Source organism: Eleutherodactylus coqui, chromosome 4 (assembly GCF_035609145.1).
Source record: "Eleutherodactylus coqui strain aEleCoq1 chromosome 4, aEleCoq1.hap1, whole genome shotgun sequence".
Taxonomy (NCBI): domain Eukaryota; kingdom Metazoa; phylum Chordata; class Amphibia; order Anura; family Eleutherodactylidae; genus Eleutherodactylus; species Eleutherodactylus coqui.
In genome coordinates, this window is record NC_089840.1 from 64,882,858 (window position 1) to 64,903,002 (window position 20,145).

Here is a 20,145-nt window from a genome sequence, read left to right on the forward strand (position 1 = left end):
ACCTTTTTTCAAAAGTCAATGGGGCACAAAACTACTTTGAGTACTTTATATGTCCCTGCGTTGGCTTATTTGAACTGCTGTGGTATTTCACCGCAATGATCGGATGGGCTATTGTTGTAATGTGATGATTTTCAGAAAATTCATTTCCCATTATGCAGTAAGAACCCATACAGATAATAAAACACATATTTAAAACCACTAAATACCAATAATATACACAATATAATATAAAGTACTTGTTGCGATTTTCTGCTAAATTTGTCATGGCTTACTGAATTTCCCAAGAGTGAAAAAATGAAACAGTTTAAGGCCGATTGTTACTCTGTATTTGATCTGTGCTTCGTGGACCGTAATACAAACCTAATGTAAATCTATGTATCTATTTAAATGGCCATATTTTTTAGAGTCGTGTTTTTAATTCAGCCTCCATATTTACATTCATTGCTATTATTTTCTTTTGCGCAAATACAGATCCGTATTTGTACAGAAGAAAATAAAACCAGCGACCACAAATAGGGAGACAAATACTTTGACGAAGCAGGAAGAAATGGGCATACTTGAGGACCGTAAATGGAGTGGTCAGCCAAGGAAACTTAGTGCAGCAGATGAAAGACGCATCATGCTCACTTCCCTTCGAAATTGAAAGATGTCCAGTAGTGCCATCAGGTCAGAATTGGCACAAACCAGTTGAACCGGGTACATCCACCTACTGTTCAGATAAGTCTGGCCAGAAGTGGTCTTCATGGAAGAATTGAGGACAAACAGTCATACATTTGATGTAGAAATAAGGACAAGTGATTCAACTGTGGACTAATACATAGGAAGTGGGGTATAGAGAAATGGCAGCAGGTGCTCTGGACAGAGGAGTCAAAATTTGAAATATTAGGTTGTAAAAGAAGGCAGATTGTTCGCTGAAGGGTGGGAGAGTGGTACAATAATGAGTGTCTGCAGGCAGCAGTGAAGCATGGTGGAGAGCAGTATAATGAGTGTCTGCAGGCAGCAGTGAAGCATGGTGGAGAGCGGTACAATAATGAGTATCTGCAGGCAGCAGTGAAGCATGGTAGAGAGCGGTACAATAATGAGTGTCTGCAGGCAGCAGTGAAGCATGGTGGGAGAGCGGTACGATAATGAGTGTCTGCAGGCAGCAGTGAAGCATGGTAGAGAGCGGTATAATGAGTGTCTGCAGGCAGCAGTGAAGCATGGTAGAGAGCGGTACAATAATGAGTGTCTGCAGGCAGCAGTGAAGCATGGTGGAGAGCAGTACAATAATGAGTGTCTGCAGGCAGCAGTGAAGCATGGTAGAGAGCGGTACAATAATTAGTGTCTGCAGTCAACAGTGAAGCATGGTAGAGAGCGATACAATAATGAGTGTCTGCAGGCAGCAGTGAAGCATGGTGGAGAGCAGTACAATAATGAGTGTCTGCAGGCAGCAGTGAAGCATGGTAGAGAGCGGTACAATAATTAGTGTCTGCAGTCAACAGTGAAGCATGGTAGAGAGCGATACAATAATGAGTGTCTGCAGTCAACAGTGAAGCATGGTAGAGAGCGGTACAATAATGAGTGTCTGCAGGCAGCAGTGAAGCATGGTGGAGAGCGGTACAATAATGAGTGTCTGCAGGCAGCAGTGAAGCATGGTAGAGAGCGGTACAATAATTAGTGTCTGCAGTCAACAGTGAAGCATGGTGGAGCCTCCCTGCAAGTTTGGGGCTTTATTTCAGCAAATGGAGTTAAGGAACTGATCAGGATTATTTGTGTGCTCTATGCTGAGAATTACAGGCAGATACTTATGATCATGCAATACCAACAAGGAGGCATCTGATTGGCTCCAGATTCATTGTGCAGCAGGACAACAATCCCAAAAATACAGCCAATGTCTTCTGTGTGAAGAAGAACAGGGAATCCTGTAAGTGATGATACTGCCCCACAGAGTCCTGATCTCAACATCATCAAGTGTTTCTGGGATCACATAAAGATATAGAAAGATTTGAGCAAGCCAACATCCACAGAGGATCTCTGGTTAGTTCTTCATGGTGTTTGGAACAACCTATCTGCCAACTTCCTTCAAAAACTGTGTGCAAGCACACCTAGAAAAATTGATGCTGTTTTGAAGGCAAAGGGCGGTCACACCACATATTGATTTGTTTTAGATTTATTTTTCGCTCTTCATTTTGCATTTTGTTAATTGAGAAAATAAACTATAAAAACGTCTATTTTTGAAAGCATTCTTAGTTTGCAGCATTTTTTCCCACATCTGCCTTTCGTACGGTACTATATATATAAATTAGTGTTAGCCCATTGATGGTTATAAAGAGGCTGCTCACACCCAGCGGCTACTTTATGACTTTATGGTCCTGTAAATAGTTTCTATGCAAAGTGCTTAAGATGGTTCACATAATACTTGTAGCTTCAGTAGAATGATGCGCATTGGAGGCAGTTGTGGTCATTAAGTATTTGTGCAGTTCCCCAGCATTTTATATGCTTTCATGAAACAGCAATTACTCTTGAGGTGGCGAATATCAGAAGCCATTTCAGTTTTCTTTATGTTCTAAAAAATTGCCAAGAAGTAATTAAAAAAGCAATTAACAAAGAGCAAACAGTTGATTCACGATCTCAGATGGTTTTAGCTCTTCTAGCTTGCAAAAGTGGTTGTTGACTTACGCTACATGTGTACTTTGGGGCATTTAATCCTAACAAGGAATTTTAATTAGCAATTACAAAGAGGATGAGGCCCTATGATTTTTGGTAATATAAATACTCTGAAAACCTAAAGGTGTCCATCAGGGGCGTAACTAAAGGCTTAGGGGCCCTGATGCAAAACATGAGCTGGGCCCCCCCCCCCCCCTCTATCTGTATCTGTACCCATACCTAAACCATGATGCACAGAGACATAACTTGAAGCTTCTGGGCCCCAATGCAAAACCTGTAAAAGGGCCCCCAACTAAAAGGCTTTATTCATAGTACTGGGCTCCCTATATAGAGAAGAGAGGCCTTATGGGCCCCCCAAGGCTCCTGGGCCCGGGTGCAACCGCATCCCCTGCACCCTCTATAGTTACACCCCTGGTGTCCATGCACAATAGAAAAAAGTAGGTTGATGGTTGAACAACTGATCGTTGGGTGAGCAATTGTTTTGCAGACACAGCTATACGCATTTTAGTCCAAACCAACTTTCATAGTCCTTCAAACTAGCCATACATGTTCAATGACATCAGGCGAAGCATGAACGATCTTTCTGGGAATGTTCTATCAAAGAATGATCGTTCATGGGTAAAATAAGTTTCATAAGAACTAAAAAAAAATCTTTTGTCAAAACTATTGGATTCAAAAATTTGAACCCGGCTGACCTTTTTTCCAGAAGATGACAGTGTGTCGTTGGTCAGATATAATGATTGTCCATTGTTAAGTTTCACTTCATGAGAGATCATTTTGGTTCAAATCATATGCGCATCTTTAAACATAGAGGTTGGGATGGCAGCTCTGCTCTTAGCCCAATAAATTATTCCTTTGTTTAGAGTTCTAAATGGTCATGTAGATTATGGATTATTAGCGCTGACCGATGTTGTTTCTCCTTAGCTGTATCACTGAGCATCCAAATGGTCTTTGCAGTTGGGAGGACTTCAAGAACATGGAAGCACACTGCAAAATAAAACGGTTAATATTTTACGAACTATCTCTAGTTTTACATCATGCTACTGTAAGGGACTCATCCCTAAGGGGTTAATGCTGCCTCTTAAAGGGACTAGTGGTGTGGCCAGGGGCGAATCCTCAAATTAGGCCTCTGGGTGGGGCAATGCCTTGGTTGTGGCAATGCCTTGGGACAGGATACGGATCCCCAACACACAGCAGGTCTATAAGATGCCTGGGACACTCACATGTTCCACGTCCAATGTTGTATACCTGATCCGTGCAGTAACTGTCTTGTTGGGGGGCTTTATATCGGGGAAACAGGACAAAAACTGAGAGGAAGGATGAGATCTCATCGCCACTCAATTAGAGAGGAAAAGACTGAACTACCTGTGGCAAAACATGTTTGTGGTCAGGGACACAGCATAGAGCAGATGAGAGTTATTATACTGAAGGGCAATTTCAGGTCACAGCGTCACGGAAGAATTTGGGAGTACAAATTTATGGCCATGTTTGATACCCTCAAGAATGGGATTAACCTCAGCCTGGGATTTTTGCATAAGTGCAAAATATGAAAGGTCTGAAGGAGGTCAAGAGGGATGTCCTCTTCCCAATCATAATTTTTTCTCTTTCTTTAAAATTTTATAAAAATTCTGAACTTGACTTGTAATAATGTTGCCATCCAATAGGTGGTGCTGCATCTCCTTCCATGTGAAGGTTGAAGGAGAGGTAAGACACGTCATAAAACTGTCCTGAGCTCAGTGGACTGATTTACGATTTATGTCTCGGCTCAGTTTATCTCTTGTTTTAGGTTTTCAGTGCAAAACAGTCTCAAATTTCTGTGTGAACATTTATTTAGATCAATAGCAATTTGCTCTCCTCCCCTCTGCATCTGAATGTTATAATTATGTGCCATCCAAACAAGTACTATTCATTAGCCTGACGAAGAGGGCAAGATATCCCCGAAAGCTTATGTGAAATGGTACCGATGTTAATGAAGAGTTTACCCACTTTTTTAGTGTTCTTTAAATCTTGTTTATGTTAATGTTTTATTCTCAGTGTTTATGCCTGTATTTTTATAGGAGGATGGTCTTCCAGATGGAGGAAGCAGAAATTGCTAAGGTGTCATGTTGAGTGGCATGGTTCTGTTCAGGTAGCCTTACAAGAACGCTGCATGTATCTATGGCCCCAAAAGATCTGTTGGTGGGTTAAAATTGGAGTGCACCAGAGGGGAGGAAACTCTCTGCACCCCTCATGCTGCTAGGTGCCATCTGATGGACCACAAAATGTATCGGGGGAATATTGCTGGACTGCAGCTTCTCAAAGGACAGTTTGCCCTACCATAATTTCGCTTCCTGCTTCATCTGGGGATCCTCCTTCATCGGTTCTGCCGGTTCTGCCTCGGTCAACAGTATTTGTTGATGAAGGACCCTCTCGTGGCTCCAGTACTGTTTTGACCATTTCAATAAACCGAGTTAAGTTTTAAGCAACATGTGGAACTACTGAGAGGTTTACATTATCCGCTCAACCTAGGATGGAGAGGAGAGCCCGGGAGGTTACACTCACACCCGCGGAACACACTAATCGGACCCAGGCAACTCAATACTACTACTGTAGGCAAGGTAAGCCCTGAACTCGAAGCCCAGCAGCGTATCCCTAGGGGCATGGAATGGTCCATCTTGACCATTTACAATATCCTCTGGGGCTGTATAGCACTACTTGGGAACTGCATGGCACTCCCTTGAAAATATATGTTCTCTATTTAATTAAGTAATCTATGACAATGCAGGCGAAAAAAAATCATTCACTTCTCAGCCCAATATACACAAATAATGACTCTGGGGGTATTACATAAAATCAGTACCCTACTTTTCAAGTGATCCTAGAGGAATTCTGGGACGATTTATTAGCAAAGAAACCCACTTTAAGGAGAAATCTCTTGCTAATACTTCAATACTACAGATCTGCTGTTTACAAAGGAAGATGAGGATGAAGACAGATTTATTAGCCTTTCAATGACAAATAAGCATAGTTTTGCACAAAACAATGCCCAATAATACACACTCTTCCGAATATCTTGTTTCTCCATACTATACGTTGACTTATCGTATACAAAACCGTTGCATCCAGATAACACACTGCATTCTTTAGTATTCTGCTAACAACCCATAGCATCATATTTGCTTGCTTTGAAAACACATGGTGCATATTAAATCTGTCAGCTGAGCAAGACAACCAGCCTGACATCTCTATGACTTAATTACATGATATGAGCCAAAAATATACAACTGAAGTGCAATATCAAGAATGGCTGCAGGTTGCAATCAACATTGGGACTGATGGCCAATATACCTGCAAGACCAACTGCAAAATGAGAGAAACTTAAAGAGCACTACCACTGAAAAAATAAAAATTGTCATATATTAGTAAATCAGAAGTTGGAGCAGCCTCCAAAGGTTCTGTTATGCTGTGACAGCCATTTTTGCAGCCCTATTGGCTGTCGTAAAAACCAACTCCTCTATTAGAAAGAAACACGATGAAGTAATTGTACTTGAAAGCTTATTTCAATGATATACATTCATAATACGTTGGCTCATCCCAATGTCTAGTGACATAAAATGTAATTGCCGATTAGCTGGTGGGTTCAGTGATGGCTTTATCACAAGGGCCTAGAAGCTTCAAGGAATACCTATACTCAATGGACAATTTTACGATTGGAGCTCCTCTGTGTGGAAATTTGCCAGAGTGCAGAATAAAATCAAGTGACTTGAGGCCCATTTAGACACAACGATTATCGCTCAAAATTCGCTCAAAAGCCGTCTTTTAAGCGATAATCGTTGTGTGTACCTGCACTGACATCGTGCAGTTTTTGTTAAGCCGTCGCTCATCATTGTCTTTCAGCATGCTGAAAGAGAACAATCAGCCTTATCAGGAATTCACAGCAGGATACAGCTGATACTACTGTTTCAGCTGTATCCCGCTCCCTGAACACAGGCTGGGTATGAAGAACAGAGCTGTCCATAACAGCCAGGCACTCAGAGCAGAGAACAGCTAGATGCAGAAGACAAGCGGGCCACCCCGCTTGCCTTCTGCATCCTCCGCTCGGAGCGCTTAGCTGTATAACAGCCGGGCACTCTGAGCAGAGAACAGCTGGATGCAGAAGACAATCGGCCCCACTTGTCTTCTGCATCCCCCGCTCTGAGTGCAAGGTGATTGCTCAACGTTTGAGTGATCACCTTGCGCTGTATATGGACACAACGATTATCGCTCAAAAGACATCTTTTGAGCTATAATCGTTGTGTCTAAATGGGTCTTAAGTTTTTTGTGATTCAGTTTCAACATAAATCCACATTAGAATGGGAAAATTGAGCAATTGGAGCAACTTTGAATGAGGTATGATCATCGGTGCTAGAGTAGCTGGAGTCAATACTTCATGCACAGCCATCCTTCTGGGGTTTTCTCACGTAATGGCACTGAGAATAAACCAAGAATGGTGTGATTGAGGAAAAACATACAGCAAAAGGGATCAGATGAGGATGTCAAGAATCATTTAGATGGACAAGCGGTACAGTGTCAATCAAATTGCAGCCAAATACAGTGCTGACGTTTCAGCCAATATGTCAGAACTAGAGATGAGCGAGTATGCTCGGTTAGGGAAATTACTCGAGCAAGCATTGGCATTTTCAAGTAACTGCCTGCTCGTCTGAAAAGATTCGGGGAGCAGTGAGGGTGAGCGGGGGAAGAGAGAGATTTCCCCCCGTTCCACCCCGCTCTCCCCCACCGCCCCCAGAATCTTTTCAGACGAGCAGGCAGTTACTCGAAAATGCCGATGCTCGCTCAAGTAATTTCCCAAACTGAGCATGCTCGCTCATCTCTAGTCAGAACACATATTTTATCATTCCTTAGTACAGATAGGCCATAACAACAGACGACCAGTTTGAATGCATCACTGTCTAAAAGAAACAAAGACCAGGCTCCAAAAGAGAACAGGAATTGGATCATTGAGCAATGGAAAAACATTGCTTAGTTAGATTAATCCAGATTTCTGTCGCACAATACTGATGAGCACAAGTCGATGACCCCCTTAAGTCAGGTGTCAACAGTGGAAGTACAGTAATACTGTGTGGAATATTCTTGGCTCACCCTGGGACCCCTAACACCTGTGTATGGCACCACTATGAAATGCTGCAGTTCTGAAGGCCAAAAGAAATCCAGCACATTACTAGAATTTTCCGGAAGGTTTTTTAATATGATCCTCACAAAGACTACAATCAACAGATGAATGTTATTATTGGACGAATCGACCAAATATGCAGCTACCGTTAACCCAAGACATTTTAAACTAAGCCTCCTGGAACGTCCTGCAGGAGTGGAAACCCAGGAAATGCTGGTTATATAAGCTAGTATTTATATAAAATATCTATTCCTATACATTGTGTGATTGCAATGTATGGTGACATGTGATATTGGTGGTTAGGAGGTGGGTCCAATCATAGTTTCTCAGGAGGACCCAGAAGCTTCAAGCAATACCAATATTCTATATGTCTTTGTTTGAATAATACAATGTATTTACTTTCCTATTAAAATAAATAGGAAATACAGTTAAAAATGAAATGCTACATGAAGTACCCCAGAGCTGGGGTCCCACAGCAGTGTTATTACTACCTTATGTGGAGTGTACATATGTATAGGTATATATGTGCATATGTGTGTAATTATGTATGTACCACATTAATTGGTCAATAAAGGGTTAATTTCTGGTGTTCCTACTACCAAACACTGTATGACTATACAAAATGCACCCAATCCTGCTCTATCACCTGTCAGTCACCCCTAGCTAGCCTGGGATTGGGTAGATAGGTTTCCACTAGTTTAGGATTAGTTAGAAGGGAGAGTATAAAAGACAGAGAGTGGGTGGGGTTAGCCAGTCTAGTTCAGGGGAGCCTGAGATAGAGACTGGAGAAGAACTAGGAGAAGATCTTACCACTCACTGGAAGTAGTCTAGTCCTGGAGATAGCTAGGGGAAGACAGCCAGAGATAGAGACCAAGAAGTTAGGAATAAACAGCTAACAGACTCCAGAGACAGTGTGGTGGGAAGTCAGAACAACCAAGTGTGAGTAACTAAATCAAGTTTGGGCTGTACTGTCAGTAGGAGAGAGAAACAGGGTGCAGCAGTGTTGAGTCAGCAGCTCAATCACCAGTTAACTCCTTACGAGCCAAATCTGCTAACGCAATCTATAGTGAATGATGTGCATGGAGTCTGTGATTTCAATGATATCACCGTAAGGAGAATGATGTAACTGTGGTGGTGATAAAGAACCAGCAAAATAATGTTGGAATTGTTTTCATCTAAAGTCTGCTTCCTGAAGTGCTTCCCACCACCTACAACTACTATATTGAGGTACCACACAACACTACAGGAAAGCCAGGACTACTTCTCCCATTATTGTTTAATTCTCCCATTTTTATATTTATTATTTTTTCCCGTAATGGGTCCCTACTTATATACAGACTTGCATCACGACAAAGTAACATCTTACCCTACCCGACTCCACGGGAAGCAGATTATAACGACTGCCTATATTTTATGTTTTGTTTGTTTTAATTATTTTTTTTACCATTGGCTGTAGCTCGGCCCAGTACACCTCCATTTTTGCCATCTGCCAGGGGGAGCAGTAGAGACCCGTGACTACCATCTTATTTTTACCCCACTGCTTAAACACCTCCTAGGTCTGGGTTGCTGCACTATACAATCAAGTGATAAGAATAGCAAAAAAGATAATTTCATGAGTTATCTCCGAATACATTGTACAGTTCCAATGCTAAAAGTAAAAGAACTAATTTTATCAGAAGCGTTAACGCCCTATTAACAATGAGATTGAATAACGAGGAAAGAAGAACCTCTTCAGCAGATAAAGTTCAGTAATAAAGGTTATTATAGGGAAAGAGGTTGTAACGACATGCAGGCAGGAGATGAACCAGCACATTGTAAGAGCTTGCTAAGAGCCTAGAAGAAGGAAGTGCTGATATAGGTTACATTAAATATCTGGGTCACTTAAAAGCCCAGGGCTCTGATAACAAGTCATGTGTATACAAAACAAGTTGGGAGGACTGCAGGAGACACAAGAAACAAGCAATGTGTTCAATGAAAACACATGCAGATCCCCCATATCAGGTTCACATCCATGAGTTGTCAAGATTTGCTGTTTCTGGAAAGGTGACTCACCAAGCCTGCGGCTTCCGCTTCACAATACCTTGACGTTTCCACTGTGAGTGAGGGCTGAGGTGGTAAGTCAGTTGTCTGCAAACTTTCTCCATGGCTCCAAGTGAATCTCCTTCCTGCAACAGGAATGAGAGGCAGGTTAAGGGAATATAGTCCATATATAATAACTTCAGGTAGTTTAGTAAAACAGATAGACTTCTTCTCTCGTTGCATAGCTAATATGTTGGAAGAAGAGCAAACGAGAGGTCATTCTGTGGTGGAATCCATCATAAACTCTAGGTGAAAGTTTTGGAGATTTGCACAAGTTTTACATAATTGACATCACAGGGAATATATTAAGAAGCCCAAAACATATTTTCATCATGCTATCAGATCTGAGGACAATTAAATGAAGACATTGGGGAAGATTTACTAAGACTAAATAGATAGACAGTGCAAGCCAAGAGTGTGCTTACATAGGCCAACTATCAGAGGTTAAAAATGCTTAAACGAGCGTGTTTGACCCATAGTTGTCCCATGTAGGGACAACACAGGACCCAATAGTACCATGTTTCCCGAAAATAAGACAGTGTCTTATATTAATTTTTGTTCAAAAAAGGTTTAACTTTTTTACATGTATAGCTGCCTGGACACTATTTAAATTGACTTTTTTTAAATTAACTGTTAGCAGGGCTTAATTTTGAGTAGGGCTTATATTTCAAGCATCCTCAAAAAGCCTGAAAAATCATTTTGCATCCTCAAAAATTCTGGAAAATCATGCTATGTCTTATTTTCAGAGTAAGTCTTATTTTCAGGGAATCAGGGTAAGTAGTGGCTAATTGTTTCATTTCCACTCACTGAAACGAAGCAACGAGTGCGTAAGTTCTCGCTCAGTAAACAGGCAGTCGTTTATCTATCTACACTTGAGTACCCGACAGTTGTCCCATGTAAAAGTAGCCTCAAGCCCCATTTACACACAATGATTATCGTTTGAACGAACAAAAGACTGAAAGAATTAACAACTTTTTTGCATAGAAGTGCTGAGCATTTAAATGTACACATACTCGTGTGCAATCCTCTCCATTTCCCTCAATACCTAAAGTAAACACTGTATATGCTGTTTGCTCAGGTGAGCATGTGTTTATTGGAGGAATCTCTGGCCAGCAGGGTTTTAATTAGTGTGAAGATAAGCCATTGTCTTCTGCCAGCAGGAGAAAACAAGCAGTCATTGTGTTTATGCCAGTCAAACAATCACCTCCTCCAGTTGTTCAGTCTTTCAAAGACTGAGCTAATGCCATTTAAATGAAGCGAAAAGCAAATGAAACTCAGTGATAAATGACAAATGAATGAATACTGCATGATAACTTCACATTTACACATAATGATTATCACGCAAATTCGTTCATTTGAACAAATTTTGAGTAATAATTGTTGCATGTAAATGGGCCTTTAGGCTAGACAGTCTTAAAATGTCCAACATTTTTATCACAGTGGCTGAATGACAAATCTGTTGAATTTTAAGACTGCCTTGGCTAACTTTATACCACCTATTAGTAGGCGTAATTTACAACAAAAAATGCCTCATTTTTTATGCACAATTTTTGTTGCACGCTGTCACATTTAGATCATGCCCCCTTTCTACGAAGGAATGCGTTATGTCAGACATAATGAAAAGAACCTCCAAAACTGTCTAAAACACATAGGAAATGTGGCACAAGACATGTTTGACATTTTTCTGGTGAGGTTTGCACCAAAAACTGTCAAATTTTCATCAATAAACAAGACCCATTGTATGATATTCCGTATTTATAAGTAAACTTTACCTGCAAACTAATGAAAGAAAAATATTAGAGGGACATTTATGACTAGGTTGGAAAGTTTTACATTACCTGCAAAGTCACTTGTAACTTTTTACCCATAGGAAGAAAAAAAAATAATCGGACCGAGACCACAATTTTTAATAATTACATACCTTCTCACTTTTTCCCTTAAGACACTTATCTTTTCCCACATAAGTTAACTTAGACAACAAAATGGATAAGTTTAATTCATGGAGGGCTATAGGTCGATTTGAGAGTTACATATTACATATTTAATGTACTCATCTCTCAAAATGTTTTTTTTTGTTTTAACATAATTGAAGAATGGTTTGTTCTGCTGACACATAAGTCATCTTGGAAGATTAATGCAAAAGGACTGGAATTTAGTCCAACCCTTGCATGAACTGAATCATATAGCCAAGAACTGATATCAACTTCGCTTTTATTGTGAGCCAGGAAATGACGCGTTTCAAGACTTGTTACAAGGCCTTTTCCTTAGGGTGCTTTTAGGCGAAATGATGATTGTTCAAAAAATCATTCAAATGAGCAAATGTGAACGATAATCATTGAGTCTAAATGCGAGCCAACGACTGAACAACAAACAAGAATTGTTGGCTTCTTGCTCGTTGTTCATTTTATGCAGGCATAAAAATCATCACTGCCTTGACACTGAATATATGGAACGACGGGACTGGAATACCAAGAGAGGCTATCAAAATTGGGATTATTTACCCTGGAAAAAAGAAGGTTAAGAGGCGACCAAATAACTATGTATAAATACATGAGGGGACAATACAAGGATCTCTACCATGATCTGTTTATACCCAGGACTGCGACGGAAACAAGAGGGTATCCTCTATGTCTAGAAGAAAGCAGGTTTCATCACCGAAACACAGAAAAGGGGTCTTTACTGTAAGAGCAGTGAAATTGTGGAACTCTCTGCCTGAGGACGTGGTGATGGCAAAATCCATGAAGGAATATAAGAGGGGACTGGATGTCTTTTTAGAGCGGAAGGATATTACAGCATATACTTTTTAGGTGACCAGCGGGTTGTTGATCCGGGTCTTACAGCAGGCTGAACTAGATGGACATTGTCTTCATTCGGCGTAACATACTATGTTACTATGAATGATTCTCATTGAACGCATCAACGATGAATCTGCCTTTTTAAACAGGCTGCACGAAAGCACAGGCTGTTCTCTTGTGCAAACGAGAATCATTCAGTCTAATAGGGGGTCTTAGATATGCTGGACTGTGATACAAATATTCCCTGGGAGACTTCCTGGAGTCACTTGCAAAGGAAGGAGTATCTGCAGATGACATCCGGAACTTCCTCAGAGAGCATTTGTGTCACAGTCCAGCATATTTGTCAGAAACTGCATATGCCAGGACTTGCACCCTTATCTTCCCTGCTGTAGTCTGTAACCTCACCATCATGACATTCGAAGTCTTGTTGTTCTGAGACTTCTCTAGCTGTGTGCTTTGCATATCCCTACTTATAGACTCTACCTGCTCTATGGCCATTTACAGTAGTTGTTGCTCTATTTAAGCCCTCAGCTTGGACTTCCTGTGCCTGAGTATTCTCGCTGTTAGTGCATTGTGCTCATCACTACTCTTTATCTCCAAAGTCAGCTTATACCTGACTATACCTGATCTTCAATCCTGTGTATGACTGTCTCTCCCATTGGATTCCAGACCCGAGCACTAAAATCGTTACACTATTTGAGGAAGAGGTGCACCTTGAAAAGCATTATTTGGTGGCTCACGATAAAAAAAGAGAAGTCATGTTCACTCTTGGGTCCATGAGTAAAGGCCCATTTAGACACAATGATTATCACTCAAAATTAATCAAAAGCCATCTTTCGAGCGATAATCACAGCGTCTAAACGCGAGCCCATTGTGCACTTTTTGTGCACTGTTCGTTCATCGCTGACTTCAAGCCAGCTTGAAAACCGTCGTTCCTGCTTATCAGGACCGCACGCTGAGTTTCTGCAGGTTGCGCTGGTAGCATTCTTTCAGCAGCTATCCTGCTGGAGAACAATGGACCTCCAGCTGTCATCTGCATTCAGCGAAAGGCTTCATTTGTACACTGATAAGCTACTAAGTAGCTCAGTAGCTGCTTAGTAGTTTATGCAAAATGATTAGTCAATGCTGTCAGTCAAACTGTCGTTTGAGCGATCATCTAAATGGGCCTTAAGGAGTATCTGCGGGTGACACCAGGAACTCCCTCAGGCAGCATTTGTGCCACAGTCCAGCATATCTGTCAGGAACCGGACATGCCAGGACTTGAACCCTGATCTTCCCTATTGTAATGTGTAGCCTTAGCAACATGACATTGGAAGCCTTGCTGTTCTGAGCCTTGTCTAGTTATGTGCTTTGTGCATCCCAAGATTTGTTAAGGACTCTACTCTATCAACTTATGGCCAATCACAGTAGTTGTTGGTTTATTAAAAACTTCAGCCTTGGACTTCCTGTGCCTGAGTTTCTGGCTGTTAGTGCGTTGTGCTCATCTTTACTCTAATCTCCCAATACTGCTTATACCCAACTGCTCCCTATCTCCAACTCTGCTTTTATCTGACTATGTCTGCCTCTCCTATTGGATTACAGACTCGAGAGCCAAGAATGTTACAGTATCTTAGGAAGAGGCATAAGCCTCAAAATGAGTCATTTGCTGGTTCACAATAGGAGCGAAGTTGGGTTCTCCCCTTGGCTCTATGATTCTGTTCATGAAAGGGTTCCTCTGAATTCCAGTGCTTTTTGCACTAATCTTCCAAGCTGTCATTGCACTCACTATTCTTGATTTACCGGACAGCAGAGATATGCTCATACACTCATCTGGTCAAACTCTGTTTTAGCTCATAGAAACTATAATTCCAGGTTTGCTCCACTTCTTACATTCACATAATAATCCATGACAAATATACATCAGGTGTATTTTCTTTTGGCATATGTCGGACTGTTATACTTTAATCTATTATAAAACATTTTCACTTACACTGTTTAATACATAAAAACATACCAAGTGGCTCCCCTACACTTATAGGCTGCTGGCTGACAGATCTGCAGACACTGTGATAACGATCTCCACAGTCTTTGTCTCTCTTTCTGCTACAGCATGTAGATGTGTGTTTGTGCACACATTATAGTGGTTTTACTAATTATTTGGTCTCTGAATGCCTGAATCATACTGGGGAAGCAGAGGAGCAGGTATTCAGATAATGTCTCCCTACTGATTGGACCACAGACTTTGCAATCAATGGGAAGTGGGGAAAGGAAGTACAGGGCAGTGAGCTACTGGTACAATGCTAGGCTTGCTTGATACCCTCTGCCTGAAAGTGGATTGCAAATTGCAAAACAGCAGAAAAATACCCTTCCCTGCAATTCATCCAGAAATGTGTAAAAATATATATACTCACCTTGTCCCGGCAGACGGAGTTCAGTGCGGCCGGCCTGCAGTGGGTGTGAAGGGGGTGTGAGTCAGAGCTGCCCCTGATTGGCTCAGCGCAGGGACCAATCAGGGGCAGCTCTCACTCACACCCATTCATGAATTCATGAATGGGTGTGAGTGAGTGCTGCCTCTGATTGGCTCAGCGCTGAGCCAATCAGGGGCAGCTCTGACTCACACCCCCTTCACACCCACTGCAGGCCGGCCGCGCTGAACTCCGTCTGCCGGGACAAGGTGAGTATATATATTTTTACACATTTCTGGATGAATTGCAGGGAAGGGCTTATATATTTAAGCCCTTCCCGACAATTCATCCCGCGATCGCCCGCAGCGCATTGCTTTCAATGGAGCGGCTGTATTGTCGGCTCCATTGAATTCAATGCGCTGGACAGCTCCGGCCCGTTTCTAATGAAACGCAGCTAGGAGCAGATTTTTCGGGCGATTTTTTGGCCCCGGTCCCGCGATTTGCGGATGCGCATCCGTCATGCGATCCGCAAATCGCGCGAAAAAACGCCCGTGTGACTAAGGCCTAAGGATGCATTTACACTTGTATTAGAGCTTTCTGCTGCAATTCCATCTGTCTGTTCCATTTTTGGAACAGAAAATCGGAATTAAAAGGTTTATGGGTTTTATTCTTCATTGATTTCAATAGGTTTTCAAAAAAACAGAAAGGTTTCAGTTTGTTTCTATTCCGTTAGGTTAGGTTTCAAGTGGTTTTTATGGAACAAGTAAGGCAGTCTGCACTGCTATTTGTTCTGTAAAAAATAAAATAAAATAAAAACCTAATAGAAAGGAAGCAAATTGGCAAACTGAAAGCTTTCAAATTTCTTGAGACCCATTGAAATCAAGAAGGGGGTGGGGGGAGGAGAAAGATCTTTAATTCTATTTTAATTATTTTTTTCTGTTCCAAAAGCAGAACAGAGATCCGGAAAGCCATAATGCAAGTGTGCATGTCCCTTTAAAACCGACTGTGTGCTTTACAATTCTATTAGCTTAATTCAAAAGGGCATATTAGACTGATAACAATACTGTACAGTAAACTATTCTGCTTATGATTAATGGTCTTTCAGCTATTTGGTGCTTATCTTACAGAATTGCTGTGGAAGAAAGAATGACTGAACTATATTATTGCAGATTATCTACATAAGCCGATTCCCAAAAGTTTTCAATTTCTGCTCATACCGTCATCCTTAAAATCAAAGAAAAACATTGCATAATATGTATATATAGTGCTGACATCTATAGTATCTGCGCAATAAAGACATCATTAATCTTACCTACGTGCAATTACTGCAGTTATTTGGGTGAGACCATATATTGCAGTTGATGTGTGAGAAAGATGGGGGTTAAAAATATGCAAAACCATATGCAGAATTGTTTTTTGGCTATGCACTTTTTAAAAGTAAAACATATACACTGTTATACAAAGATATCCTTATATATCCTTATAATATATGCCATAATTTTAGGCAGACCTCTAAGCATAGCGACCATCCAGTGCAAAAAACTTCCACCAGTCACTGATACCGTCACAATGTAGGAACACCAAAATCCTCTGTCCATCAATAATGTAGGGTATACTTAAAGGGAACCTATTGTGTACTTTATGCTGCTCTCACTGAGGGCAGAATAAAGTAGACATGCTGATTTCAGTAGTCTATCTATATGGGGTAGAGTGCAGTGGTTCTAAAGAACTTACAGTACGTTTCTGCAGCTTCCAGGACGAGAGGAGTCCAACTCATTCTTGAGGTGCTGCCACCCCTTCCATGATTGATAGTTCTCAGTATGCATAAAATAAAGGATCAGGGCAGTGGTCCACTAAATAACCTTAAAATCTATATGAGATATAGGATTATAGGGACTTACCCGGTACTCAGTGGAGTTCTCTGGAGGGGCACCCCACTAGTATCTCCATGTCCCGTCAGGCATATAACAATTGGAAGATGTTCCTTCGCAATCCTTCCCTCTATCCTGTGAATCAGGAAAGCTGCTTGGTGTTCTTGTGTCCTCTATAGAAGGACCCAATTGCAAGTAGCCCAGATAAAGCCGAAGAAAAACCACCTAGCGCTTCCAAGGACAGGTTGCAGAAATCTTTAGAAGATTTCTGCAACCTGTCCTTGGAAGCGCTAGGTGTTTTTTCTTCAGTTCTCAGTATGCAGTATAATTACTGAGGTGTAAAAAAAACTTCCAATCATGGAGGGTGTATGGGTTTAGCAACGCACCGTGAATAAACTGGTCTTATCTCTTGCAGAGAGCTACAGAAACAAGCTGTAAGTTCTTAAAAACCATTGTATATAACCCCATAAATGACAGACACCTGAAATCAGCATTTCGGTCACTACTTTATATTGCCCAGAATGAGAGCAACATGAGGTACAAGATGGGTTCTGTAGAAGTTATGTATAGCATATCTGTGCAAATGTAGCCATTAATCCCTTATTGCCACAGGATGCAAGTTGGGAAGGGGGTCCTGCAAATGGAAGTAAACTTATGTACTTTGGCTGACACAAGCTTGGAAGCTGAGCCCACTCCATCCACAGAGGAAGCTGCCTGTGAATAACAGTCGACCTCCCACTGCAACATGTGTTAGGTTTGGACTCATCACGAGAAAATATTTATTAGAGAGGTACTATTCCTGGCCAGAAAAACCATAGGCATGAGGTGGATGGCAAAGTGATTTCATATTGGATAAGATTAGTCGACACAATAATTCCCTACAGAAAAGTAGTATATCGGCATCGTGGATGTCCCGATAAATTCACAAAAGTTTGAAGCCTATGGATAAACTCACACTCCACAATTCAGGCAATATAAACATAGCAAGAAAGAAAGAAAGGACAATAAACACATAGTGAACCAAGAATGTTAGAAAATAATTTTTTTAAAATTTTCTTTATTATTATTACCTTATTTTCCATTGTTAATTGTATATTATAAAATAATACTGTATTGATGGAAATTTGTTATACGTCAAAAGCAAAGTATGAGTAATTGTATACATGTTATAATGTATGTTATATTGCTTCGTGATTTTGTAATAATGTAAAAAATAGCAAAGAAAATAAAAACAATTTCACACTTAATTAAAAATAAAAAATATTAAAAAACCCATGTGTTAGGTTGTGCTCCTGGGACCTGTAGTTGTATAGGTTTCTGGGAGCACACTTCCATAGGTGTGGGATGTTTGAGCTGACTGGGAGTGGAGTTCTCCAGCCAGCCAATCACCACCGGTCTGCTGCACATAAATACCAGCTTCTCTGGCTGGAGGGTGTTGGTTTCCCCATTTCCCTCCCAGTACCCTTGTGGTTGTATCCATGCATGTTTTTATGTAGGTATAAACAGTGACATGTTCTGTGTGTCTGTGCAGGTGGCTGGACATTAGGTGAACAGTCCTGTTCTGTGTGTATTGGTGTAAACAGTGACGTGTCTGTGTGTCTCTGTAAGTGCCCAGATATTATGTGTGAACAGTCCTGTTCCCTTGAGGGTTGGTGTGAACTCTGTCCTTTTCTGCTTGGACCGTTTTTCATCCAGGGCGAGCCAGATGACTAGGGTCTAGTATGGGGCAGTCCCTATCTTGCTAGAGTAGGGGCCCACGAGACTATGAGGACCCTTATCGTGGGCGTATGGGCTTAAGTATATTGGTCAAAATACGAACCAATACCTTGTACGTGTTGTAGCAATTCCATCTGTTTATGCGTGCAGGTATGCTAGGTGAGTGTTTTGGGTGTTTGTCAATCGTTGTGCCATGTCTGCTCATGAGTTCTGTTCACAGTTCACTAGTTCACTTTCTTTTGGTGTTTAATGCCTGTGCAGTTGCGTGAGTATCTCAGGTTTATGGATCCAGTGCGTCCTGTTTGGACGTGACACCATGCTTGGCATCATCACACCTGTAACAACCCATATAATAAATTAAACACACTTTTTATCCTGCACAGGAAACGCTATTGAAAAAAATAAGCAAAAGGAATCCAAAATGCTTTTTTGTTCATTTCACCTCACAATAAACACAATTTACCCCAAAAATCCAAATGTACCCCAAAAATTGTACCAATAAAAACTACAGCTCTTCACACACAAATAAAAACTCCAACAGAGGTAAGTCCATGGAAAAATAAAAGAGTTATGGGCCTTTGAATGCAGAAGTGCAAAAAACATTTCTTAAAAAAATATACCAATAAAAACTACAGCTTTACTACACTCAAAAATCAAGCCTTCGTATGGCCATGTCAACGAAAAAAAACAAAAAAGTTATGACTTTTGAAATGTGGAGATATAATTACCCAAAAAGTTGTTGACATATCCTTCAGACCAAAATAGGTCTCGTCCCTAAGGGGCTCAAATGGAATATGAGTACCATATTGCAGGGTGCCAAAATGGCTTGTAAAAATGTTGCAATACAGATCACTCTTGTACTAATCAACAGATGGGCCACGATGGAGAAACTACCTCAAATCCTTCAAAATCTAATGCAGAAGTCAGATCCTTAATGATATTTTAATAAAAGCTTGAGAGTGACCCCAGAGAATAATTTACCACTCCTGCATTCTAACACGGCCAAACCAAGAAGCTTCTCTGTAGTGGATGATACTTGAGACTTTTATTGATGCATATCAAGGCTTCTTCTTTAAACATAATTTAAAGCCGTGGGAGTACTTGAGATTTTGACTGGATAACAAATAACTCACAGGTCTCAATTTCTATCTAGAAAAATTATGATATCATTATAAATGCTTGACTTTACTAAAAATATCCTACATTTACACATAAGAGTATTAAAACATAGTATGCCAGAGTTGCTCTCAGCTGCATTTCCTGCTAAAAGACTCCAATTTGGCTTATATTCTTAGTCATGTTGTCAATGCCTGTTAAAAGGTCAAACGTTGACTTATAGGGTATTCACCTTCCTATAGGTGGTGCTGTGGAGGTACTTTTCCATACTGTATTTGCATACTTTTTTTTCCCAAGGAGCATAGCTTATGCAAAATTCCATATACCAACTTTGTGCTCTCCTCAAGAAGAGTAGACCAACACTGAAGGCCTGTCACCCAGTCAATCAG

At 40.9% G+C, this 20,145-nt stretch overlaps 1 protein-coding gene across 1 annotated transcript in view; it reads right to left on the bottom strand.

The window, feature by feature from the left end:
• The window catches only part of LRRC75A (leucine rich repeat containing 75A), a 454,790-nt gene that overhangs the window by 288,805 nt on the left and 145,840 nt on the right, over positions 1-20,145 (bottom strand). Inside the window, exon 3 of the mRNA XM_066599605.1 lies at positions 9,848-9,960. Within this exon, the coding sequence (XP_066455702.1) occupies positions 9,848-9,960 (113 nt within the window). The remainder of the gene's footprint in view (positions 1-9,847; positions 9,961-20,145) is intronic.